The following is a 26,947-nucleotide window of genomic DNA, read 5'->3' as shown; positions in this document are numbered from 1 at the left end:
CGCAGAGGGTATTGACTGAGCAGAGGTGGAACCAGCTGCGTTCTCATCTGCAGTAAAGCATCTCATGGTCACATCTTCCTAGAATTCCTAATAAACACAAACCTCCATGCAGAACAGTGTCAGCAACTGCATAAAATTGCTCAAAGCTTTTTGCATCCTACTGTTGTGCTCAGTGCAGGGCAACTAGGAAATGCTATTGCAGCATCTACCCTAAGACAATTTTTGTAGGGTAATGTTGCAGTATTCTCCTTTGGCTGTCCAGGCATTTGTCTGCATACTATGTGCTTACTATAACTCTGCCATGCAAACTGGAAAGGATGGGGAGTAACTTGGTATTATTGTTAGGTATTCCACACCTGACTGCCAGAGATTTCAATGCACAAATGCCACAACAAGGTCTCAGAAGCATTAGGTGGTCAGGGAGAGCTGGGCACCCCTTTCCCTTAAGGTGCTAGCAGCTGCTTAACTGAAAAAATAATGACTGATGGGTGGGAGTTGACAGTCTCTTAATCTGGGGACTGTTGTCAAGTTTGAAACCAATCCTCACTTAAAGAACTGCTTCAGGAATGCTACTCAGATCACAGAAAATTCAACTCTTCACATTTGATCTAATTCTTTTATTCTTAGAAGCAATGAGAAAGATGTTTAAAGAAGACTATTTAAACCTAAGGTGGTGAAAGACTTTGGAAATAACTCTTCATAGAAGGCAGGGCTGAGGGGCTCTTTTGTTAGGGATTGGCAAATAACTGGTTCATCAGCATACAATACAATAACTAATACTAAAACTGAGTGAAAAGGTGTCTTTCATGCCCCCATCTACATGAATTAAAAATCCCATTTGAAGAATTTTCAGGCTTATCTAAAATCTCCTTGGTACAGTCCAGAAATAATATCCTAATAAGAAACAGGGCAGTATAGTTCATAGTTTCTACATTGATTTCAATCTGAAGTTTACAGCTAAATTTGGAAACCTGGGTGCCTCCAGTCTGAAATCCCTGTGGCAGCCTGTGAACCAAACCACGAACATCAAATCATCTACTCGGAGGTTCCTTTTGCCCAGTATCTTATTCTGTTGGTGACCACTGGTGGGTCATAGGTAAAACATAACAGCAGGAATCTTCCTTACTGCCCCTTTGTTGCCTCCTGCGAACTGAGGTTTAGGGACAAGCCAGAAATTACAATACTTTTCGAAAATGCATTTCTCTAAATAAGTGCAACTTTCTTTTTCCTCTAGCAAAAGGATGTTTTCTTCATCCAATGAAAACAGATTTGGGCACTCTCCTGCCTTATTTTACTTATTAAAGTAATTCGCACATAAATGACCTCATTTGATTTTGATTATTTTAATTTCTTTCCCAGGCGGCTCCACAGCTTTTTCTTAAAGCATGCTGCTTTTCATTAGGCACAAGCAACCACAAATATTTTGGTGCTTCAGTGCTTGCCTACATGGAGACTGAAAATCTCCTGATACTCAGCCTATTTCCTGGTTTTCCATGCTGATACTTCCAGCTCAGTAGCCACTGTCTGAAAAAAAACCCTCTGCTCTTTGGCCCCATCACAGTGGGCAGTAAAAGACACTTCCAACTTACTTGTAGCGTGTTTTGGGCATATAATATGTTTTTCTGAACAACTTCATTAAAATGGTATATGCTGATTTATACTAGTGGGGTTATTCTAGTGAGGTTATTTCTTTCATTCTGTAGGCTGCAGCCTCCAGAGGGCAGCTAGCCACCTCTTCCACACATGCACGTGCAGAGCTCAGAGGATGTTAACAGTGAGTGTGGTTTATGCTACTGCACAGCCTCTAGCTTTGTCGAGCTCTCCTGTTGAGTCCTGTGGACCCCAAATCCATTTCTCCAGTGATAATAAAAGTAACTGGTTGACTGTTGCAGAGATTATTATAAATGAGTATTTATTTGGTTAATATCAGCTTTTTATTAACACCTGATGGCTGAGGCAGATATAGTGAAACCATAATATTCCCTTGCAGGAAAGCAGAAAAGAAAAGCTAGAATGATTGAAGTAAAAGGCTCTTTGTTTTCTCTGGATTTGACTCATTAGAAACACTTTCCTCTACTATTGCTGTGTACAGACTTCTTAGAAGAGGATCTGAGTGTCTCGCAGTCTCTGAGGAGATAGTAGGAATTATATAACAAGCCTAATGAGTTTGGTGTTTGATTGTGTCAGGGTCTAGTTATAATGAATGTATTGGATACTAACAGCCTCCTATTTGTCCCGGCCCTCTAGCTCCCAGGCTAACCAAGACTGTACTGTCCATGACAAGAACAGGGAAACTCTCCAAAGCCTTCCCTGGTCTGCTGTGGTCATGGAAAAGTGACATAATGTGACAATGTTCTTAATCACGTAGTTCTACTTTGGTCATCTCTTTTTCCATGAGCTGATCTAGCCCTGCTTAGCTTGTGAGATTTGGTGAGAGTACTGGTTCTTGTGGTTAAATTCTAGTTTTAAAACCACTACAGCCTCTTTCCTTTCCCTGAAAATTGAACTCCCAATTATGGGACTACAGCTGTGACAACACAGGAGTGCACAGCTATGTTTGTGTGTTTCCTGTAGCTGTTAAGGGAACTAGATCACAAAGTTGGGTAGTACTGAAAACGTGGCTATTCTAACACACACCAGTTTTTACTGAAGAATGAAGAATCACTGGTAAAATCCTGTTCCTGTCCTGCTGACAGACTAATAACCTGCTGTACCAATCTCCTCTTGGAAATACTATCCCCTCCCTTTTTATCTGCAGCTTCACAACATGTTCTTATCTGTAATGACCCTCTCAAAGAGCCCAATCTGCCAATTGCAGCAATAATGGATCCTGTTACTAAATCACTAATTATTAGACAAACTGTCACAAAGTGTATTAGCAGAGATTAATTTTCTTTGTGTTCTGCTCCTGTTAAGTCAGTGGACTTCAGTGGATGGGAGACTATCTGAAAATGGTAACTGACTCTGAAGGCAGTTTGTTTAATTTCCAAAGCCTGGAGGGTATTTGGCCATCTGCTTCCTGTTTAAACTGAGCCTTTTGGAAAACCTGGCCTGACCTTGCAGAAAGACAGTTCGGAGTTTGTGTAAAAATCTAGACCCTGGAAGCATGATTTAACTTTAATGAGAAATTCAGCATTCACAACCCTTAATCAATGTGGAAAACCAAAACAGAAGCATGGAAAAAGCAAAACCTGACCAAGGCAGTGAAATTTTATCCAAGATATCACCGAACTCTTCAGCTGTCTGACCCAGGAGATGACTTGCGCTCAGATCTGCTATGACTAAGGGAGCTCTCTGCATGTGGGCAGACCCAAGCAGTTAGCTTGCACGTGTCAGCAAAATTTGAAAGAAAACTTTCCAATACTAACTGATGAGTTAGTGTCTGTGGCAGGCTGGGGAGGTGTGCACTATAAACTTGCAGACAAACTTTTGGAACTTCTCCCCATAGCCTGTTTGTTGTTTTTTGGTTCTTTGGTTTTCTTTTTTTTCCAAGGGATTCAGCATATTTGCTAAGTGCTAGTTAGATGTTACTTTACAAATCTTGCTATTGGTGTTACAAGAAGATCTGCTGGCTATGGAATAGGACTTCAGTGTAGCCCCTGATTGTCTAAATCATGGATATTTTTGGTCCCTGGACAGGAGGCATTGGTGGGCTAGAACTGGGGAGTGAGAGATTTCCTAGGACCTCCGTCATGCCCAGGAACTTGGCCTGCAGTTGTGATTGCTTGCAGCTTTTACATCAGTCATACCAACATGCGGCTTCAGCTGTTGGAGCTCTCAGAATTCAGTGCTCACACCTCATTTGTCAATCACACCCTTTACACTGCAAAGCAAAATTAAATTTTCTCTGCTGCCATATCCCGTTCTCCCCCATGCATATTCTTCCACCAAATACTTCAGCTGTTTTACTTCCATAGCTGAATTCTGGCCCCATCTTCACTGCAACAGCTAGCCAGGCTGCATTGGCAGCTGGAAAGTCTCTCTAATAGGAGCAACTATGAATGCAGCTTTGTGTCCTGGGACGTGGGGAATTGGCACACGTAAGAGTGAGTGACGGCCCTATTACCATGCCTTGTACCACCCTGATGCAGCTTGTACACCATCTCTCTTACTCTTCTTTCCCTTCCATATTCTTCTGTACTTCTGTCCTGTCACCCAGGTTCTTCCTGTCCCTTTGCCCTTAGGCCAAAAGAGAAGAGGAGAAGTTGAGCAAGAAGCTAAGGTGGAATATAAGGAAAGTGCCCAGGAGAGGAGGAAAGGGATGCTGTCATTCTGAGTGGCAAACCAGACAGAAGGTCAAGCTGAAGCTGACTGTAATCTCTTAAGTCTTTCCTTTTTCCAGGCAGTCCAGCCTTCTGCTCCTCCAACTCCTGATGTTGTCTGTCTCATTTGTGCTCCAGGTTGTTGAGTTGATGCACCAATGTGTGTGTGACTCTGAATGCAAATGATTTAACTGCTTGCTGATAATTTACCTCTGATCATACATCAAGATCTTTAACCAGAATGCCCTTCCCCAAGCAGTAATTGATCCATACCTTTGACACAATGAGTTTGGGTTGGATGTAAGGCAGGTATGCTATCTGCGGAGACAAGAGAGCAGAAAGGAGATGGACATCTTGAAGGAAACTGATGGCTGAATCAGGGTGGCAGCATGTGTTGTGTTTGTGGGTGGTATCTGGGAGGGGAGCTCAGGTCTGTTTCAGGAGATAGTAGACAAAATCTGGTTGAGGTTCCTCTGCAGGCAAAACTCTGGCTAGTTGTGACAAAGCAGCCTGGGGTCTGACTGAGGAGCAGTGACCCATGGAGACTACCAGTGGGATGGCCTGGCTTCACTCAGGCAGGGTCAGGAGTGAGCCTCATGTTAGGTCAGCCAGAGGATAGTCCTGAACCTCCCCTCCTGCCAGCTGAACCTCCAGCTCTTGTGGCTGCTGCTTGCAACGGCCACTGCCTCTTTTCCTGGCTTGGCATCAGGATTTGGACCTGCCAGAAGCTGTTGGAGGTGGCTGGGTTGCTTGAGGAGTGCTGCAGAGTGGCATCTAATGGTGCCTGGAGGAGCTGCAAGTCAGCGAGGCAGAGGCCTGTGCATTGTATGAAGCCAGCTGCCAGGCATGGCCATGATCTTGATATCTATCGTTCAGTGTATCTTTGTTTCTCCTTCTGACTGCACTAAACTCAAGTTATTGCTCATAACGCAAGTTATGGCAGTCCTTGAGCCCCCTTACCTTGCTGTATCAACACTGCTGAACAGAGCAGATGTGCCTTGGGTAGCCGTAATGTAAGCCTCTCAGCTCTGTGCTGTGTTCATGTGGCTCACTCTGTTTAGCACTTACTTTCTGTCTCTCCTTCTGCCCTCATTTTCTGCTTAAAATGTTCATTTTTTTTTTTCTTGAGGACTTTTTTTTTTTTTTCTTTTGGCCTTCCATGGATCTGCTGGAGCTTGTTCTGTCCCTGTGTATTTTAGTTATGATGGATTGTAAAATTGTAAAATTTTTGGTTCAGCAGTTAGACTCTTATCACAAGTGGTGTCCAGGAGTGTGGGGGTTATCCACAGTCCCAGCAAGTGTAAGGACCATATACAGAGAGTCCTTGGGGCCAAATTCCATGCGTTTAGTCCTTATGGCTGTGGAACTGGCTGAAGACTGTCCCTGTTGGTTTTTAGTTTGTGCTCTCTCCCCTTCCAAGACACTGAATACCCAGTTAAAGTATTTCAAGAACTGAAAGAAATCCAGTGCAAATCCCTAGAAAGCAAGGTTGATGGCCCAGAAAAAAAGGGCTGTGGCTTGTCAATTCACATTCTGCAGAAATTTGCATACTGCAGCAAATCTTGGTTTAGTGTCAGGAAAAAAAATGGCATTAACATTTAGATGTGTGGAACTGCTCTCTCATCCGGAGGAGAGAGTTTTCCAGACACCCTTGGTATATAAAGAGCTTCCCTTATATCCCTTAACATCAACTCTTGTTACCTTGCTAGATATATAGATGAATGGATATGGATTGTTTTCCCTTGTAGCTCAACTACTGCTCAAGGTTGAGATATGGGCAGGAACAACCCATTCCTAACATTTGTGTTATTATGTGCCACCCAACACTTCAGACATTCCTGTTCTCTCCTTGTCATAGTACTTAACAATTTCTGATCACAAAATTCCCTCAGACTTCACCCTAATTTCATGGTATGGCAGAAACTGAGGGTTTCCTTGTTTATTTCCCTGTCTGAAGTACAGCTATATTCAAGAACCTTCTGAGCTTCCTTCTGTTTTGGTTGTGACAGGAGGTGCTACCTTCACCTTGGAGAAGGTGATGGAGCCCAAGAGCTGTTAAGGGTGCGTGGCCTAGTCAGAGGCAAGGAGCTCCTGGCTCTTAGTTGAATGCTTAGTCTGAGGCTTCTGCTAAGTGTCCTTCTAGATTTGTTGCCAATGGTGAGGGGAAGAAGTCAGTGTTCAGTCTGCTTACATTCATTCCTTGGATGGCTTTTTATAGGAGAAGATCCTGTGACAAAAATACACACCCACACACACGCAGTGCATCATCAGGCTGCCTTGTCTAGTTTGGGGAAAAGAGGCCTGAGGAAGAAGAGCACATGTATGAATATGGATGCAAGAGGAAGAGAAGATTAAAAGGACACAGAGACCCTGATCAGCAGGAGCATTAGAAGAGCCATGTGAAACTTGTAGTTTAAACAACTCTTGAGTATAACTGCAGTTAAGCTATCCAGTGTTGAAGGAGGGGATCCAGGGCAATTTTTCTCTTATCCTCCAGGGGCAAGTATTGCTGCTTTAAACCAAAATATTCCAGGTTACTATATTCCCCCCATTTAGAGTATCTTCACATCTCTGAAATACATGAATGGGAAAGCGTGGTGCCCAGGAACCATGTTAATGTGTACAAGATACCATCTATGAAATACCTTGACATGGATTGAACTCTGCAAGGAGAGCAGACAAGCTTACCGTCTCATTTTCTTGGCTGTTACTGTTTGTGTCCAGAAGATGTCACTAAGAATCTGTAACAAAGCATCCTAACTGGGTATCTGCTGGTTGGAATTTCTGGTCTCTAGAGTGCAGCAAATAGTCTGGGGAAAGTCTGACTAAACTGGCATGACAGCATATGCTCTGTCACTGCTGACTGCAGATAGTGCAGCTAGAGTGCCGTGAGATCAAGCTGCCGAGCATCAGCATTTGGCCTTATCCCAAGGCCGATGTGGAGGTCAGTGTGGAGGCTGTGGCTCTGCTCCGCATTTGAAATACAACGCAGTGCAGTGTGAATGGTAGTATTCCTTCTTTGTGTTTTGGCTGAAAGCCTTTTGAATCTGTGTAGGCCTGTTTGTTCCCTAGCAGGGTGCGTTTAGTGGATGACCTAACACAACTGAGTCATTTTCAGATGTAATTAAAGCAATAATCAACCTTCAGAAAGGAAAATAGGGGCTAAAGATAGTATCCTGACAAATCTACCATGTCACCAGATGTCAAGAAGGAAAAGGGTTTCCTTGTTCAAAATTTCTGTTTTCTAGAGCTCTGACTTCTACTTTATGCAAACATTGGTTCCTCACCATCCCAGCTCTCCATGGTGAGGCAGCACGGAAGAGACCTTAAATAATCCAACTGAGCTTGGGAGAGCTGGGCAGAGGCAGGATCAGGACTAGCAAGGGACTGAGCACTCTACACAGAAATAGCTAGGAATTGCTGGAGCACCTCTTTGCAATGACCACCAAAACAGGAGCAGGAGCAACTGGTTTGTGGCATCAGCTGTGGTTATCAGCAGGGAAAGGCAATGGTCTGTGGGAACAGCCTGGAAACAGGGTTTATTTATGGGGATTTAGAGGTTACTTTTGAGGAAGAACTCTTCTTCTCTCCCTCCCTCCCCCTCGAGTCTTTGTTTCCTCCCATACTCCTAATGGGATAATTTATTGAATATTTTCCTTGAGGAAGGTAATTTTCTGTCTCCCTCTCACAGCTTCCCCTTCACTAAGGGGAAACCCAGAGCATGGCTATTCTTTGAACAAGAATCTTCTGCAGGTGACAAATGACTAGGAAAACTGTGTGTGCTGCAGGACTAGGCCCAGTATTGAGTTGGTAGATAATTCCTCAGCCTGATGCAAAAAATAGGCTTACATAGAGAGTGTAGAGGAAGGAGAAAGACTCAGGGAAAAGCATGTCCTTAATGCCCTATCTGAGCAGCACTAAGCAATGAGGTACCTGTGACAAAAGCTTTGTTTCATCATATTCCTTTATGTCCTATTGCCTCGTTAGTCTGCTCTTGGCTTTGAGTCCAAGTTGGTGAGAAAGTCCAAGTTGGAGAGTTAACTTCTGTGTGGATCGAGTGATGTCCAGATTTATTAGCAGAATGTCATGGTTTGAGCTGAGAGGGCAACTGAGCACCATGCAGCTGCTCACTCATCCCTTCCCACTCAGGAATGGGAAGGAGAAAATAAAGCAAAAGTCCTGGGAATTGAGTTGAAGACAGGGAGGGATGACTCACCCGTTATGGTCACGGGCAAAAGAGAAGAATATCAGTTTAATTCAAACTCTAACACCACCACCACTTAACAGTCAGAGTGGGACAGTGAGAAGCATTACCACATCTTAAAAACACCTTCCCTCACCCCTCCCTTCTTCCTAGGCTCAGCTTTGTTCCTGATTTCTCTACCTCCTACCCCCCAGTGTTGCAGTGGGCAAGGGATGGGGGTTGTGGTCAGTCCTGCTGCTCCTTCCTCCTCAGGGAGGGTGGGAAGACTCCTCCCCTTCTGCCCTTGCTCCAGTGTGGTGTCCCTCTCACTGGAGACAGCCCTCCATGAACTTTCTCTGACATGAGTCCTTCCCACAGGCTGCGGCGTTTCCTTAGCTGCTCTGGCGTGGGACCTTCTCACATGTTGCAGTCCTCCCAGCACTGAACTCAACAGCGGGGGCTTGTTCCCACAGCCCTGCCTGCCTTTGGGTGCAGGCACCTGCTCTGGCGTGGGGTCGTCCACAAGCTGCCGGCGGGCATCTGTTCCACCGGTGATCTCCATGGGTGTAGGGCACAGCCTGCCCTCTCACCATGGGCTGCAGGGGAGTCTCTGCTCCAGCACACCTCCCTCCTCCACCTGGTGATTGCATAGGTGTCCTCCTCAAAACTCTTTCTCACAACTCCAACTCCTCCTCCCAGGTTCCCTTTCTTAAATATGTTATCACAGAGGTGCAGCCACCATCATTAATTGGCTCGGCCTTGGCCAGAGGCAAGTTCCACTTGGAGCTGGGGGAGCTTCAAGAAGCTTCTCACAGGGGCCCACTGCTGTAGCCCCCTCCCCTGCTACCAAAAACCCTGCCACACTAACCCAGTAAACAGAACCAAGTTAGGATTGGTTCTGCAAGTCATCAGGGTTTGTGCTGTGTACTACAACATCTCCTAGAGCTGAGCATTGGGTCAGGAGAACTGACTCCTTGGCTATAAGGGACTCGGCTCCATGCTTCCTGGAGCTCTACCAGAGTTTGAACACTGCTGTTTGGATCAGGGAGTCCCTCAGATAGGGACTCTTCTCGATCTTGCTGTTTATGACTTCCTGTCCTTTTTAATGGAGGTTTGATACAAAGACAAGAGCAAAACTCATTGATTAAATACTCCATGCACTTTGAGTGGTTTTTTGTTAAGGAAAGACCTAGACTGAATTGGTCCTAGGCCTGTGTCATGGGTTATATGTGTGTATTCAAAGCTTGTATGCTCTATTACTTCATTTCCTTTAATGTCTAGAAGGAATCAGAGAGTGCTGTACCTGTACATAGGGAAATGTTGTAATATTATCACAAGAAATTATTTGAAAATGGGAAACAACTGAAGAAAGCGCTTAATCAAAATTATGCACAAGGTTCCCGAAAAAGCTAGAATAAACAGAGGCTGGAGTAAATGGAGGTAATGAAAACTGCAGTTAGTTATAATATCAGATGGAAGCTGATCATGTGTACTGCATCTGGGTGCTTTTCAATGAGGGATATGCCAGTGTTTCCAACTTGAGTGCTGACCAGTCTGTCCACAGGCACAAAATCACCCTCTAAGATTTACAACCTCTCTTTTGCAGGAGGAAGAGGGAAGGATGGGGCACCCATTATAACATTCCCAGAATTTGCAGGATTCAGTGATATACCTGATGAAGATTTTCTCAACGTGGTCACATATCTAACCAGCATTCCCAGGTGAGACTAAGCATAAATGTCTATTGATTTCCTAGAGAGCTTTGCTTCCTTAGCGGCTCACTGCTTTTAGTGGTGCTACCAGGATGTACTGGTGACTCTACATCCATCCAATCAGTATGAAACTTTCTTGTGTGCAGGAGGCCCTGGGAAGCACTTACGTAATTAAACACAGGACGGGTTTTCTGTTCAGGGCTTGAACTGGATGGGAGGAGGTATAGACCTGAAGAGCAGCAGTAAAGATAGCGGATCAAAAGGGAGCTAAGAGGAACCATTTGTGAAAACTCTCGGGAGTACTGGATGTAACAAGGGAAGGGTTGCATCTGGAAAGAGCCAAATGTACATAGGTCCCCTTACTGATTATTCTCCGAGTACATCTTTCTGTGCAAGCTTTCTCTTTTCTAATAAAGCAAGCTAGGTGCCCTGTTGACAGGATTCTGGCAAGCACCTTGTGCTTTCTGATGCTTCATTTATTGGGAGATTGTTCGTCAGCTAGGATGTTTTCCTTGCTGTTTGCCTGCAGCTGTGCAAGGATAGTGAAACAAACTCACTTCCACTGCTCTGAGGAAATGCGCTAAGGCATGGCTGCTGAATTACTTTTTGTTTATCCAAAAAGAGAGCTTAATATTTTTTCAGTCCCCTGATCCTGTCTCTGGACCGTGGCTTTTTGTGCTAGCTAGAAGCACAGCAGGGATTTATTATTTCCTGTGGTCTTGTGTATAAAGGTGCTTAGAGGAGGATGAGGGGAAAACGTGCCTCCTTCAAGTTTGAGTAAGAAGTTTTCCAGCTCCACCTACATGTATTCCCCATACTGAGTTGCCAAAGCAAGCTGAGAGAAACCACACACTGTGAACTTAACAGCTTCATTGTTTCACTCTGCTCTGTAGGGCTTTTATTCTGCCAGGAGAAATTCTGTCTTACCTATTTCCTCATTAGCTTCAGGACTGGGAAGATGACCAGCTTCAGGGTTAATAAAACAGCAATAGTAGCTGAGAAAAACACAAACCTAGTTTTCCAGTTCTTTGTATTTGGTATGCTGGTGGGTGATTCCCAGTAATGTCACATGTTGAGGAACTAGCACGTTACGTTGTCAACACGATAGACGGAAATGCTTTATGCTTCTTCAGTCTGCGTGAAAGCCAAAAATACAGATGGGTTGAAAAGAAATTAGCCAAATTTATGAAGGATAGCTCCATCAATGAATGGCAGCTGAACACAATGGCTCAGATGCAAACTCTGAAGTAATCCATATATTCCTTAATGCTGGGACTTGGGAGAATATACTGAGAGAAAGATTGTCCTTCTCACTTCTGCTTTTGCCTCAGCATCCATTACCTACCAACACTGGAAATGGGGTACTGGGCTAGATGGACCTTTGCTTTGATTCGCTTTATCAGTTTTGTGGTTTCCCTGAGGAATCCCAGAACAATGCGTAAAGAATGATGAATTAAGTTTCAAAACTTCGTAAGTCAGGAGACCTGCAATATGCTTATTTTACAGATGGTGAGGTATGTGTAAGTAATATTTTACACTATAGACAGGCTCACCAAAACTTGGGTTGAGTAAGTGACCATTCAGTTTGATTTGAATGACCTGTTCAAGGTCAGTGACAGGCTGGGGTTTGAACCTACATTTTCTGCATACCAGCACATTAGTTTGACTCCTAGGTTCAATCACAGATCACACTGTAGGGATGTGAGTTTTCCAGGGAGTTTGCTAGTCTTTGTTGCAGTGCTTTTAGAAAGATTGACCACATTTCTTGAGTCACTATTTGAAACTTGCCACCTTTTATGTAGATGGTGAGGGACAAAGGTATTAATTTAGAAGAGGAAGAACCTGAGCAGCAAGGTTTGGTTGTGTGATTTATGACATAATTAAGTGAAGTGCGATCTTAATGTTGCCTAACCAGTGAACCTGATAGGGTGCAGCAGAGCCTTGTTAATCTGCAGTTGGCTGGTCCATGCGCAGACAGTGTCTCTGTCATACATCTCAGCAAGCAGTAAAAGGACTGCATTTGTTACTTTCATCAGCACTACTGTACTACATACTACTGTGTGTATTATGGCAGCGTTCCTGTACATGTTGTTTCACTGCTAGTAGTTCACCTTTTATTCTCAAGAAAGATGTGCTGGTATCAAAGAAAGTGACTAAGAGAAGAGAATAGTCTCTAACTCTTGTGGAGTTACAAAGGGTATGGCCATGAATTAGGTAAGATGCAGTATAGTTTGAAAAGCAGTTCACCCTGTTTATCATAGAAAATAATTCTTCATAGCTCAGTGAACTAGAGAAATCAGCATCATTTTTTTAGGCAAATGTAGAGAGAATATCTGTCTTTAGTAGTGTCTATTCCTGCATATCCTGTACAATAAGGTTCATGCTAGTTGTGGAGATAAGATCTGTGATGGCAGATGACATCATTCAGTGAGTAGCTTTCTAAGTCCCTCTGGAATGATTGATTTTATATGCCCATGTGACAAAACATTGAAAAGATAAAGACAGACAACAAATGTTGTTATTCAGATGCACAGGCATGCACTTGTCTTTGATGCTGCTGAGCAAATTTTCTTTACCAGCTGTGGCATACCACAGTGTTTTGGGGTGGGCTGTAAGTAAACCTAACACTTCTGGGCTTTGAAACATTAACTATTCTCCAGAATGGAAGATTGGCCCAGTGAGACTTTTGTAATCTGATTAGTTTTCCCTCCAGTTCAACATCTGCTCACGAGAGTGCTCCACCGAATGGATCTACAAACATACACATCCACCAACATTAATTAACATGGTGTATGCACATGCATACCTCTATGCATGCACACTTACAATAGATAGTTCCAGAAAGCCCTTTTTTACTTGCTTCATTCCATGGCCAGAATTCCCTTCTCTTCCAATTGACATGGATCAACTACTTTGACAAACAGATGCCCTTCTTCCAGAGGAGGGTGGGAAATTCGACATCTGCTGGCCTCCTTAAATCAGTGTTCAAGGGCTACCTGAATTCAGAGCTGAGGATGGAACAGCTCTGCTGGTTGCACACACTTCATTCAGGGAAAGGAACCCTCTCTGCCAGACATCTGTAGGTCTAGCCAAATATGCCAGAATTTAATTTGGAGGTAAGCTTGATGTTTATCTGATGTGCAGGATTGTCTTCAAATCCCTCTTTTCAGAGAACTGGAAAAACCTCAATGCATCTCCACAATTAGGGTAGAGATACTACAGTACTGACACTGAGAAAACATTGATAGTGTGTGTGTTTGTTTTTAAACAAACTCCCTTCCTCTGGATACCCACACGAGTGGGGTTTCTCAGCTGTACATCCACTTGCGCTGATGCTGCCATCTTGGCTAGGCTTCTTCCCACAGCTGTTTGCCTGCATGCATCCCTTAGGGCCAAATGACATTCAGACCTTGGTATGGCCTTTCCTTTCAGCATACTGACTGAAATAGGATCACTTGCTGACACTATCTCTTGTTCCCTGGCTAAATTTAGGGCTTAAATCAGCCCTATCTAGTAAAAAAACCACCAAACATACAAATAATGTTGGCTTATCTCAGTGAAGACGATTGATACTATCCTGAACATCAAGGTGAAAAGCAGGGAATAACATTGCAGAAGTCTGAGGTCTAGCTTTGTATCAGGCTTACAGGCCCATTTTGAGTTTTCTGTTGTCCAAAGGTACCTCTCTTGTCTAGACCCTTGTCGTGTTGCATCCATCAACCTGTGGCAGCCAAGATTTACAGAGGTATATCTCTGTATGGTTTCTTTGTTGCTTGCCTTTGCATAGTCTGCCAGATTTTGAGTGATGTAGATAGTCTCCCACATTATCTTCTGTGCTCTGTTCAGCTACTTTCCTTTTTAGCAGCATGTGGTTTTCTCAAATTCTCTCCCCACTCTTTTCCTCCTTCATATCATGTAATTTTTAAGTCTATTCTCCATTTTTTTACACATTTCTTCTCAGACAACATGGTAAGTTCAATGTTGTAAATGATATATACTGCAATAGGTACATGAATTGTTTGCTTAATGGCCTGATTCTCATTTTACCCTGGCAAATCTCTCTCAGATCTCATGCCTTGGCTTGTTCTTCTTACTCCTCTGCAGCTAGGACTGTACCTGCACTCTTTGTGAAATAAAGTTTTCTAGCCTGTGCCTTCCCCCCACAGCCCCATGTACCAGGCACGACTGGTTGGCAGGTTTTGTCTTTGCCAGCCAGCTGAAGTTACTACACTTGGTCTTGGAGGGAAAGAGAGCTACGAGTAGTGCCCCACCATAGCTAGGCTGCACATTCAGTGGTATTTTGCTCTCCTTTGCTCTTTTCCCATATTTAAATCCAAGTCATTATGTAAGTATCTATTTCATCTTTCATTTCCTCAGTCTGTCTCTAACTGGCCTGCAACACTGTGATTTGCAGTGGCAACTGATAAGCAATGTTCCTATTCCCGTATATTCGCTATTCCCAGCTCTCCCCACCCCTGTGACCACTCTTGCCAAGCCTAATTTTATAAGAAAATTCCTTTGTTGCTTCTCTCTTGCATTTTCATGTCTCTATCTGTATTTCATAAGTTCTTGTTCCTGTTATCTATGAAATTAATTTTTCTTGTTGCCTCTGATGCCTGGATGCTTTTGTGCTGTTACAAATCCCCATGCAGAAGAACATCTGAAAAAATGGACTGCTCAATCATGGACATGTACTTGAAAAAAAGAGCAAAGGTCCCTTTTTAAGTGACTGGTGGTCTACATGTTTGAGGGACTTTTAAAATGGGACTTAAGAGTTAGTTCTGAGGCATAGAGGCAAGTTTTACTTGGAACAAATACTTTTGTGTTTGTTTAAATCACAGTTGCTTTTGGCAGCTGCTGTCTTGTCAGTTACTTCCATTGCAGTTTGCTTACCAAGGTATGATTATAAGGGTCTGATTCTGAATTCTTTTGGGCCTCCAATCCTCCACATACACTCATATTAGAAAGCCTTTAATCACTCTCTCAGACCAGGTAGATGGGCAAAACAAGGTGATTTCTGTGTGCAGTCAGCACGTGTGAATATGGTACTTATGGATATAGTTACTTGTGGTTTAGCTACATCATAAATTTTGCGAAGAACAGATTTTTCTCATTTTTATTAACCTGATATTAGTTGAATGACATATTTCTTTAGACCAACATCAGCATTTTGTTAACTTCAGCTAACACACCTACTTTGTTGGTCATTTTGTTATAAATCACCAGTTTCAATGGAACTACATCAGATTTGAACCTGATTGTATGTGTCCAGTTATTGTCTAAGAGATATTCAGCAGCTACAGACTGGTTGTGTGAGTCTGAGCTGAAAACATCATTAGATGCTGATTCCAATATATATTCTCTGTTTCTTTGGAGTAGAGGCCATATTTTGATGATCCGTTTGATTCAAATGGTGTCCCTTTACAGTCTCATTTTCCTGCTGATTTAACATGGTTCTCAAAAACTAACATGGCTGTCAAAAATATATAAAGCATATTAAAGAGACAGCCCTCCAAGGTCATCTACACATGTAACTGTTGAAAGGAGAACTGCATTGACTTAATTCCCCCTTCATATCTCACTATTTTACTAATAGCTTTGTTCTAAACAATGGACCAATTTCAGTAACACACTGTAAGCAACATGGACATTGAATTGTGACATTGTTCTCTTGGAATAATTAGTCACAACAAGCATTTTTTGTATTTGTTCTGGTTAACCAGATATTTGGATCAAATCCTGTTCCCTTTAAGAGCAAAGAAACTTAAGTGGGACATTCATTTTGTGATTACTCATTTCTCTGGTCATTTGAAGAACTGTGAATAGAAGAGCTAACCTCCACCTGTGTGGGGCCAGAGCATGCCTGAGTCTGTGCTGTAACAAGAGGCCAGCGAGGGTGCTGGGACTGTTTTTGAGAGCACTGGATTGTGACAACTGTTAGTATTATCAGTATCAAATGTTTAAAAACTTTATTCTGGGTTAGTCTAAACTGGGGGGTAGTATGTAGGAGAGTTTTCACATATTTGTTAATGAATATGATCCTGTCTTTAACAAGCCATTTCCTGTGGACTGGATGGTCAGACAGCAGTCAGTGTTGATCAGATGGTCTCCTGTTCCCTAGGCCAGGGAACTGGGTGCAACCCACATCAGTCTGTTTTTTAGTGTGTTTCTGTTTGACAGCTTCTCAATGGCTTTTTTGCCTTTTGGAGTGGTGGTTGTATTAGCTGGAGGACTGGGGGCTTGTAGCTTCCAGGTTCATCTGCAATAAATGGAGTAACTGGGGCTGTTGTTGGCACAGGGATTGGCAGACCAACATGCACGGGGTGGATGCAGCTCTGACGCTGAGGAGTAGAGGTTCACACCACTTCAGCCTTTTGCCTGGAGCAAGATGCTGTGCTGGGGGTATTAAATGGGAACAGAAAAGCAAAAAACCACCCTTTCTTTCCTTTCCATTGTGACTCCTAAATGCATTTGCACCCTACAGTTTCTAGCAGCTTTTTTCTTTCTGTAGTGACCTAAATATTTCTTGGCAAATTACTAAACAAAAAATAACTTTTTGACATGTATCAAGCAAAGGAGGAAAATGACACATAGCTTTGTGCTCATTTTGATTTCCCAAACCATCAGCAAGTTTTATCCCAACCTTCTCCATTTGAGATGTAACCAGAATTCCTGGCACCCCACCTATAATGCAGCAACATTGGTTATCAAGGCAAAGAGAAAAAGCCTGACCTCATCCTATGTGCCTCCATTACGCAGGACAGACACCTTGTCCACAGAGATACGACCTGGTGGTCTGGTTTGCCTCAGGCCTTTCATGCCTACCAGACTTCCAAAGCAATTTTTGGTCCCAATCAGCAGAAGCAGTTTGATTAAAACCAATGCAGATTTTTGGGTAGTTTAGGAAGCCTCCAGGCTGAGATTTTTGTGTTTAGTTTCTCACACCCTTTCTGTAACAATCTGCAATACACAGAATTTCTGTGTTGCCTTTGTTTGAAACTTTTTTCCCTAACATCTAGAGTACACACATAGATACCATGCTGGTCATTTTTTTCCTTGAAATGTTTGTTAGGCTATTGAAGGATATGCATATATTTGTATATACATATAAAAAGAGAAACTGATGAATTATCTTCCCTGTGCTTGAGAGGCACTGCTGCAAACACATGTTCTGTCCTCTGCGTAAAGAGCTGCATGTTGTACTATTTAAGAGGAAAGATCATCTATTGTCATTGAATTTTGTAATTGCCAGAGGAATGCTGTAAAACATATTGAAGTGGGAAATTCAGTGAGTTTTCCTATTACCAGTGTGAACTATTAGGAACACTTGCACGGCATCACAGATTTGCATGACACTTTGGCTTTCAGATTGCTGTTCTAGATCCTGCAGAGCTGCAGCAGAAGCTCAGAGTTGCTAATGTTGGTGCTCTTTGGTGGATTATTGACACAAGTTTGCACAAAACAACCCATGAAAATGGTGTTGCTGGGTTGCTTCTTGTATGGACAGTAGAAAAGGAATCAAGGAAGTATTTTATACAATTTATTTTGATCTTAATCTGTGATTAGATGTTTGATTGCAGTATGTCCTTTGATTATGACATTTATATGCTTTCATCCTGCCTCTGGTTTGTTCTGAGATGACTGAGCCATCCTGCTAGAATTAAGTTTCTGGGGATTTTTCTCAGTGTGTGCTTATTAGCTTCCAGCTTCCAAGGACTCCTCTCCAACTCCAAGCACTCTTGAAAGGCAGAGAGTAGAGCAGTCCCACTGAAGCTCTGCACATCAAAGTGAGATTTTTGGGAGAGAGAAAGAGGATGGGATATTTATGAGGTCTACATAGATGTAGATCAAATCAATGCCATCTAGATCCTCCTTGAAAAGTACTGAGAAGGAACAGTAACTGTTATTCTAGGCAATATGTTAAAAGGATACTTCTGAATGACTTGTAACTCTAGAACCAGTTTGTGTTGGCAAGATATATCTCTTCAATTCCCGCTTTGCCTACTAGAATTCCTGGGGCATAGTGTACACAGGCAAGGTGGTGACAGTAGTGGGATACTGACTCCCTGGAGCTAAGTGCCCCTGTCAGATGTCAGCATACCTGGAGAATGAAGACTGAAGTGGGGCATCTAATAACTTGAATTATTTTGCAGAGAAAACAAGATCTGAAGTTTATGTCTTCAATACAGCACAGTGTGATTCGTGATCCTGAACTATTCATATCCCCTAGATTTAGCAGCAGAGTAGCATAGCAGCTGAGAGATTTAGCAGATAAAATATTCATGTTTTGTGTAAGCTGCTAGCCTTACGCTGGAAAGAGAAAATTTGCCGGCTTTCATTTTCATGTGAATTTCTGCCAAATATTCATTCTTTCCACTGTACGTTGCATTTTCATAATGGGCTTTAGAGGGTGATCTGACGGAGGCTGTGTTTTGCTGCAGTACACTTTCTTGGAACGGGAGTATCTCCATGTAACCCAGCATACTTATTTAATCTATTTTGCAGTCTGGAGGCTGCCAGCATCGGATTTATCATCATCATAGACAGACGACGGGACAAATGGAGCGCAGTCAAGGCATCCCTGACACGGATAGCAGTAAGTGCTTGCTTTTGTTATTTATCTTCTATAAATTAAAATTATCTACTGTGAACCTTCAGCACAGGATACAGTCTTGTGTGCTCATTTTTTGCTCCCATTTTCTGTCTGTGGATGCAGATTCTCCCCTGCCCTGAAGCTCATGAGTGTTAAATAAGAGAGGGAGGAAGCTGCAGTAACAAATTACACAGCCTTGTTTACTGCTGAATTAGGAAAAATTCCTTATTTGCTGGGTTGACTGCAGTATAAATTCTAGTAATTTGAAGTTGATTCCTAGAAGAGTATAACAGAGGTACCCTTCTGCGCACTGAGGAGTGATGACGTGGCCTGCTTATGAAAGAAACAGATCCCAAGGGACTTGTGTTTGCGTGGTAGTAAGCGATCTCTGTCAGAAACTTGTAATAGCTTATTATATCTCATTTGCAAAAGTCAGAGCTAAGCACTGATTTTCAGTCTTAATAAAAGCACCTGGTTTTATGCATGTTATCAGGAACATGTGCTGTGTGAGGATCGAGAGCTTATACACAGAGGTTTAGGATGGAGGGATGACCAAGGCGACTTTGAGTTCTTTCAAGGAATTTAGACAGAATTGCTTTTCATTCTCAGTTCTTTTTAGCTGCTTTCTTGTAGAAATTTTTGGTTTTTATGCTTGATGAGCTCAGGACTCCGTGAGAGGTGTAGGCTGGGTGTTGCAGACAGGGCCATGTCTGATGAATGTGTTGAGTGCCTGTGTGTGGGAAAAATATGTGAGGTTAAAAAGATTAAAAACCCTTTCCAGAGTGGGAAGCTAGGTCAGCCTAGGGAATTCATCTGTGCCACCAGCTTCTTTCATCAAGTCCAACGTGGGTGGCCAGTTTTGCCCTCTAGTGGCTGCAGCCTAGAAAAATGGGAAAACCTGCGGTGTCGTAGTGCAAAGGGGGATTGGTGTGGTTCAGGTATGGGGGAAGAAGGCACCAGTGCAGAAACTTCAGAGCTCTCTGCTAAATCCATATCAGAAAACAATGTATGGCTGGGCAGTAAAATCCATGGGCCAGTCTTTCTATTGGCTTTGGAGACTGTGACAATGAGCATGTGCTGAATGGACCAGCTGATATTATTAGCAGCTGGACTGAACAAGGTTCAGTAAATCCTACTTGCTTTGCCCTCTTTAGGAAACACTTGGCTGAAAATTCCCTTGGCCTTCCTGTAAGGCAGAATTGTGCTTTCTAATAGTTCTATATTTCTTGCAGGGAGCATTTCCAGGAAACCTGCAGCTGGTGTTTGTCCTGCGACCCTCACGCTTTATCCAAAGGACAATCGCTGACATTGGCATTAAACTCTATCGAGATGACTTTAAAATGAAGGTACCGGTAAGCATGCATTTTTTTGGTCCATGTGTTTTCTTTACCTTCATGTCTGCAGTTCTTAGGTATCAGCAATTTCTCATAACCCAGTAACAGAAATTTGATTGCAAGTGGCAACAGGGGATTGTTATCTGAGTCTGTATGGTGTATATAATAGTAGTGCCAAAGAGTTAATTACCAGTGGATGCTTCACAGTATTTAATGGACATGTTTCCATGTGGAAGGTCAGTCTAGTTATAAAATGTGACTTGATTTTTAAGTTTTGATATCTTAACTCAGTGGAGCTGTTCTCCTGATATATGCAGAGGTAGATCTTCTCAGTCCAGTGACAAACATAATTATTTAGGACTACAGAGCAGTGAAAGGCTAGGGCTGAATTCTGCCCTATTTTATGAATTAATCATGGGACTACTGACAGTGCCTCTGTTAAGTGCTTGTATAGCATTGCCTATTCTTAATGCCTTTTATGATCCCCATGCCCTCACGATTAGAAAATTTGTTTTTTACCTCTTTTTATATGCACCTGTCATGCTCTAGGTTGATGAGAATGTGATTTGAAGCAGGTTATCAATCCTGAAACAGTTTAAGTTTTAGATTATTCTGTGAGAGCTCTTTTGGGAGTTGTTCCTAGCTGCATGTTTGCATGTGGTTTCAAAGTGTTTTATAAATAAACCTGAATTATGATTATTGATGGTATTTCATCCTGGACCAGACTCATACTGTGTTCCACAGTGACATTACTGGAGTGATTTCATATAATTGTTTTGGATTTTGCTTGTGGCTTTATATTGTTTTGCAAAAGACCCATGGCTCTCCTCCAACAAATCCTAGCTCTGTCAATACCTAAGTTTGAAGTTCAGGTGCTTAAGACACTTTATGCTGCTTCTGAAGTAAGAGACAGCAGCCTGTTCATTACCATGCATACAGAAAAAGAACCATGAATATTCATTTGGTTATTGTAGATTAAATTGCAATGTTGACTGTAGTTTGGCAAGGGTGGCTTTTTGGTAATTAAAATGCAAAATTGATGTAAAAGATGTATGCATGATTACAAAACAAAATCTTTTAATTTTATAGTACCTTAAAAAATGAATGTTCCTGTATTTAATAAGGCACAATCTGTTACCATAGCAACTCTTGTACCAGTGGCTGCAGCCCAGAAAGGGACAACTTCATCGAGGACTAGCATTTTCTAACAATTCAGCATCTTCTATACTTTAAGCAATTTATTTGATGACAGTGTTGCATTTCAAAGCCAACTTGAAACTATCAAAGTTGGAAGGGAGGTTAATTCTAGGCAGGGGTCAAACACTGCATTAAGTATTAAATAGTAACTTATCTTTCTTACAGACAGGAAAATCAAGATATGAGTTTAGTTTGGGGTCGTCTTGGACATTCAGATTTTGAGCCATCTTGGGTATGTCCACAGAGCTCTTAGAGAGCAGTCTTACAAAAACTAAGAGCATGATATGCTTGCTGCTAGATCTGCCTGCCTCCTGCCTAGATATCTGTAGACAGCCTGTCAGATTTATATGCAGGCTGTCTACATGTGTGTGATGTTATTACAAGTTGCTTAGGGTTGTGCTAAAGGTGTCCTACATCCCTGGGGTCTGCCATACTCTCTGGAGGGGTCTTTCACCTGTGTTTGCAGCCCACCCTAAAAAGACCATCTGGGCATTCCCCTGTGTACCCCACTTTCAGAACAGGTAAGTTACTGAGAGAACATCTATTTGTTCCCCTTGAAAACAGGATCCTACATGCCAAGCATGAGAACAGGGCCAGAGAGTTCTTGTCCCACGGGAGATATACTTACTCAAGGAATTGGGTATTAGTACCTATCTTTAATACCACCATTATCTTTTAAATTGTTTACAGGTTGTTTGTTCATGTTGTGCGTTTGGCACTATGACAACATTAATGTCATAACTGGGCCGTGGATGGGTTGCATTTCCTATCACAACTATAAGTGAGTCAGGGCCAGGATATGAGCATTCAAAAGGGGCTTTGGAATATGGTGTGCATTTGTTAAGGAAACATTTGTTGAAGAGTTTATCTGAGCTATCAGACTGCAAAAGTGTTCAATAAAATAGATTTGCTGGGTTAAATCAACACTGGATTGAGTAGAAGCCAGAAGATCAAACAGGAGCAGGAAATAAAGGCCGAAATAATAAACCAGACACCATAAGGAAATGCAGGATTTATATAACTTATTGACATACAAATGTGGTTAATTAAACTTCCTGAGGTTAATCTCTATTGCAATAGTGATTTGATTAAATATCATTACCCATGAGCAAGATACAGAAATATAGGAGATACACCAGGGTTCACCTGAGAGAAAATCTGGCAATTCCAAAGGAACACCCGGAGATTTACTTAAGGAACCTTCCATCATGGGAAGTGAATTAAAGCATCTTCAAAGCACACACAACAGGCTGAGTAATCTGCCTATAGTAGGCACTTCTTTGACCTTTGTGGACTGTGACTTCTTTCAGATGGCCTAACCCATCATGAAGCAACCCCACAGCAGCTCTGTGTTCCACGCTGACCTGCTTATGCAGACCCTTCTCTTCTAAACTGCTACTCTCTTGTATTCTCCAGCTTACTGAACATGGTTGTCTTCAGTTGGGCAAGAAGTATGGGAGATGCTAATGCTCTGTAAGATTGGTTTCTTAGACGGATGTTGGATTGCTCCTAGGCTTTCTCCTGCAGAGATGCCTACAGGGTGAAGACTTGTGCTCTGTTGGGTAGCACCACAGCTGGCAATATTAATAGATTTGCTTTGTGACTCATGCTGAGCATATCAGGTTAAAGCAAACATCTTCCTAAAAGAAAAGTGCATGACAATGTTCCTCTGTAGTTTCAGTCAAGTTTGGAGTATCAAAAGATTTCCAACTTGTCATCAACATCTCTGAGGCTACTCCAACATGATGTAGTTTTTTGAGTTTTCTGGCTTTGATCATAATAAAACAGCATTTGGTAACATATCCAGGGAGTAGTTTGCCCTTTAGCTTTGGCTGAGGTATTCTGTGTTTTCTTTGCCTCAGTTTCTTCACCAACAAGGTTTCCTGGCCTCTATGTTTAGGAGCAGGGTTCAAAGAGAAGATGAGCTGCTGGAAGTGAAAAAGAATTGAGTCAGAGACTACTTGAGAATGTTCAACCCATACAGGTCCATGAGACCAGATTTATCTCCCACAATGTTCTTGTATCCAAGTTAGGATGTTAAAGTCTGGATGCGTGGACAACTAGATGGATTTAAAACCTAGTTGCGTGATTGGGCTCAGAGGGAAATGGTTAATGGGTCATACTCTACCTAGAGGTGGGTGACAAGAGTGGTGTAGTGATATTTGCTGGGACCTGCCCTGTTTAACATCTTTATCAAGGACCTGGAAGAGGCAACAGGGTGCACTGTCATCAAGTCTGCAGATGACACTAAACTGAGAGAAGCAGTTGGTACACTCAGACAGGACCACTGGAACATAAGATCAAGGAATGGGCTGACCAGCATATTATGAAATACAAAAGGGACAAATGCAAAGTTCTGCAACTGAGAAGGACTTCCTTCCTCAAGAAGGAAGAACCCGTGTTTTTCCCTCCCAACAATACAACAGTGTTGTATTGTTGACAATATAGGCGGTAGCCTGAATGTCTGGGGAGCAACTCTGCTGAGAAGGACCTGGGAACTTGGTAGACAGTAAGCTGTACGTGAACCACTAGTGTGCACTGGCAGCAAAGGAAGCTATCAGCATCTTGCATTAGCAGCAACAGTATTAACAGGAGCACAGGTGGCAGATTGAGACAAGCGATTATCACCCTTTACTTGGCTCTCATTAGGTCACACCGAGAATACCCTGTCCAGTTTTGGTCCCCTCAGTACAAGAAAAATATTAATCTGAAGTGAGGTCAACAGAGAGCCATCAAGAAGGTCAGAGTCATGTGCTCTATACGGAGATGCTGAGGGAACTGGGCTTGCCTAGCCTGGAGAAGGGAAGGCTTGGGAGGTTAATAGGACATAACAGCAGCTTTTCAGTCCCTCCAAGCAGGTTACTGAGAGCATACAGCCAGGTTGTGCATGACAGTAGGACAAGAGATAACTGACATAAAGTGAAATAAGGGCACTTCTGCCTTGATATAAGGAAAAACTTTTCCACCAAAGAGATAATCAGGCAGTGGACTAGACTGCCCAAAGAGGTTGTACAGTCTCAATCTTTGGAGGTTTTTAAGACCCAGGTGGATAAAGCCCGGAGCAACCTGGTTTGATCTCACAGCTGACCCAGCTTTGAGAAAGAAGTTGGACTACAGACCTGAGGTTCCTGCCAACCTGAATTATTCTAGAGTGATTCTGTAACAAAGATCAGCTAAAAACCTTTTCAGATTCATTCTCAAGGGTTTTCTTAGAGCACTGTCGGCCTAGAATATACATCCTCTTGCCTCCATACATCTGTGCTCATCTCATTGTCCACAGTGCTTACAAGTGTACTTACTATGCTCCCCTGGAGCCTGCTAACAGGCATAGCCAGTTATCCTTTCTTTAAACAGCAGAGTGAAATAATACATTTGACATATATTAAAGTCTAAGGCTTAACATTTCTAGTCGTTTGTGCTCAACGTCTTTTTTTTCGGTTGCTGAAATCATGGAGTATTTTCTAGCTGTTAGAACAACAAGGCATAATTAAATACATGTATGCTATTTGTGTAACCACTTGTGTTGCCAGATTTACAGTGGTCACCAAAAGGTAGTACCATTTACCTGAAGCTGAATGCAACTCTGCTTTTGCTTTCATTAAGTACATCTAGTGGTAAGGAGACTCTTTAAAGTAAGAAAATGGATTTAAGTTTGTCTCTCCTTTCTCTTTCATCATGGTTTAAAATGGAATAACGCCAGTGAACTCAGTGGACATACAATGCTATAAAAATGATACAACTGAAAGGAAAATCTTATTCTCACTGATCTCATTTCAGCACTTCCCTGGATCAAGTGGTTGGTGTTGAGGAAGCTGCTTAACCTGCCCACTCCTCCATTTCTCTGGAAATAACAGTTATCTAGAAAATACATAAATTATTTGATGGAAGCTTGTGTGAACATTATAAATACCATACTTTTGCTCTTGATGCACATGCAAAATGACTGCATTCTCAGCCTAGCAAGGAGCAAAATGATGTCAAATTATGGTTAGTTCAAGAATGTACATGTTGAGAAGGCAAAATCTATTGGAAATAAACTGTGGCCATTGCATGAACAAATACATAATGAGAAATCACTGCCTATGGTGGAACGGCAGTTTGGTCATATATGTTTAAGGCAAACCCAGATACTAGGAACAATGATTGAAAGGTCTTGTTATTTCTCTCAGGCCATTGTGTTTGGATTCATTTCAGATCATCATGTTAAATTCTGTCTCTGATCTGCATGGCTATATTGACAAAAGTCAGCTGACCCGGGAGCTGGGAGGAACCCTGGAGTATGGCCACAGTCAGTGGATACATCACCGAACTGTGAGTATTGGTGTTGTTCTTCCACATATCTACACCCAGAATTGTCCAGATGACGAATGTAGAGCAACCATTAAGTAGTAACATTTCCACTGCATTTCAGCCTACGGATTGTGCTAGGGACTCATGGAAAGAGGAAAGCCGTGACTCAAATAGAGAAAGGTAAATTCCCCAAAAGTTCATAATAGAACTAGTAATCTGTATCTCCCTGTCGACCTGGACTAGGGCCTAACAGTGTCATAGTATTTTTACTCAGAAGACCCTTTGGCACATTCTTAGCTTTTGAATAATTGATGAGATTCATAGACCTTCAGCTCATGGTCGAAGTTGAACATACGCTTTAGCATTTTACTGAATCAGAGGTCAAAATTCTTGCCTTAGTGATTAATTATGTCCATGTTTTTAAGAGGAAAACTCAAGACACTAGATTTTATTTTCCTTTGTTTTCATTTCTGTGCTACATGAGCATGCACTCCAGCTGGGACTTTTTCTATTGCCTTTAAGAAAACTTGTTACAGGTTTGATTTTTTGTTCCTTTTTGGGCTGATTAATGCATTTCAGTGGCTGCTTCAAAACAATATAAACAATTGATTATGGTGCCCAGAAAAGGTGACAGTTTACAAAAAACAGACGCCAAACTCTGGCACATTAGCAACCAAAATACTGTATCATCCTATCTAAGCAAAAATGGACAAAGCTGGGTCCTGATCCTGGAAAATGAATTAATTTCCTGGAGACTGTATGCAATGTTTGCATATGCCTTTGTGGGTCTACCTGCAAGGCTGGTATGTCAGAGCTCATATCTAAGTAGGCCCAATGTTTTGCAGTGTTCTGAGCAGCCTTGGGTTTGAGTCTGTTGTTGCTGACCTGCACGTTAGGTCTAACACTTGGAAAAAGAGCTTTTCTGAGAAAGCTTTGTTAAGTCAAATCACTTTTGTCACTTCCCTGCTATCATTTTCTGTGCTTTACTGTCCTTATAAAATGAAATTTTACTGTTCTTGAGAACCACCAAATATTTCAGGCTTCTAAATATACAAACACAGAATCTGAATTTCCTCTAACACTGGTTTGCTAAAGGCTTGAAAAAAAATGAGGAAGGGGAGTAAAAAGAGGCACAACAAAGTCTATATTGTTATTAATGACAAGAGTTTACATAAAGCATGAATATATAGTTTGGTAAAGTGTGCAAACAGAAGTGAGCCAATATTTGAGTTGAGTGTGGCTATGCAACCTCCAGATCTTTTGGTTAAATTTGCTTGAAAAACTTTTACCAACACAGAGACGTGAAAAAAGCCCCACAGATGTAACTTAGGTATATGAAACAATTTATGACTAGTACGCACAGGAGAGGGTGGGGG

General features: G+C 42.2%; 1 protein-coding gene across 11 annotated transcripts in view; it reads left to right on the top strand.

The window, feature by feature from the left end:
* The window catches only part of MCF2L2 (MCF.2 cell line derived transforming sequence-like 2), a 187,060-nt gene that overhangs the window by 44,087 nt on the left and 116,026 nt on the right, over window positions 1-26,947 (top strand). For 10 of the 11 annotated variants that reach the window (XM_074878598.1, XM_074878601.1, XM_074878599.1 and 7 more), the window contains exons 3-6: window positions 10,052-10,166; window positions 18,663-18,753; window positions 19,983-20,102; window positions 25,476-25,592. In XM_074878598.1, coding sequence (XP_074734699.1) covers window positions 10,052-10,166; window positions 18,663-18,753; window positions 19,983-20,102; window positions 25,476-25,592 — 443 coding nt within the window. The remainder of the gene's footprint in view (window positions 1-10,051; window positions 10,167-18,662; window positions 18,754-19,982; window positions 20,103-25,475; window positions 25,593-26,947) is intronic. The other variant, XM_074878596.1, reaches the window with a different exon arrangement.

The sequence above is a fragment of the Strix uralensis genome, chromosome 9 (genome assembly GCF_047716275.1).
Source record: "Strix uralensis isolate ZFMK-TIS-50842 chromosome 9, bStrUra1, whole genome shotgun sequence".
NCBI lineage: Eukaryota > Metazoa > Chordata > Aves > Strigiformes > Strigidae > Strix > Strix uralensis.
Note: the sequence above shows the minus strand (reverse complement) of the source record. Positions and strands in the feature narration are given on the sequence as shown.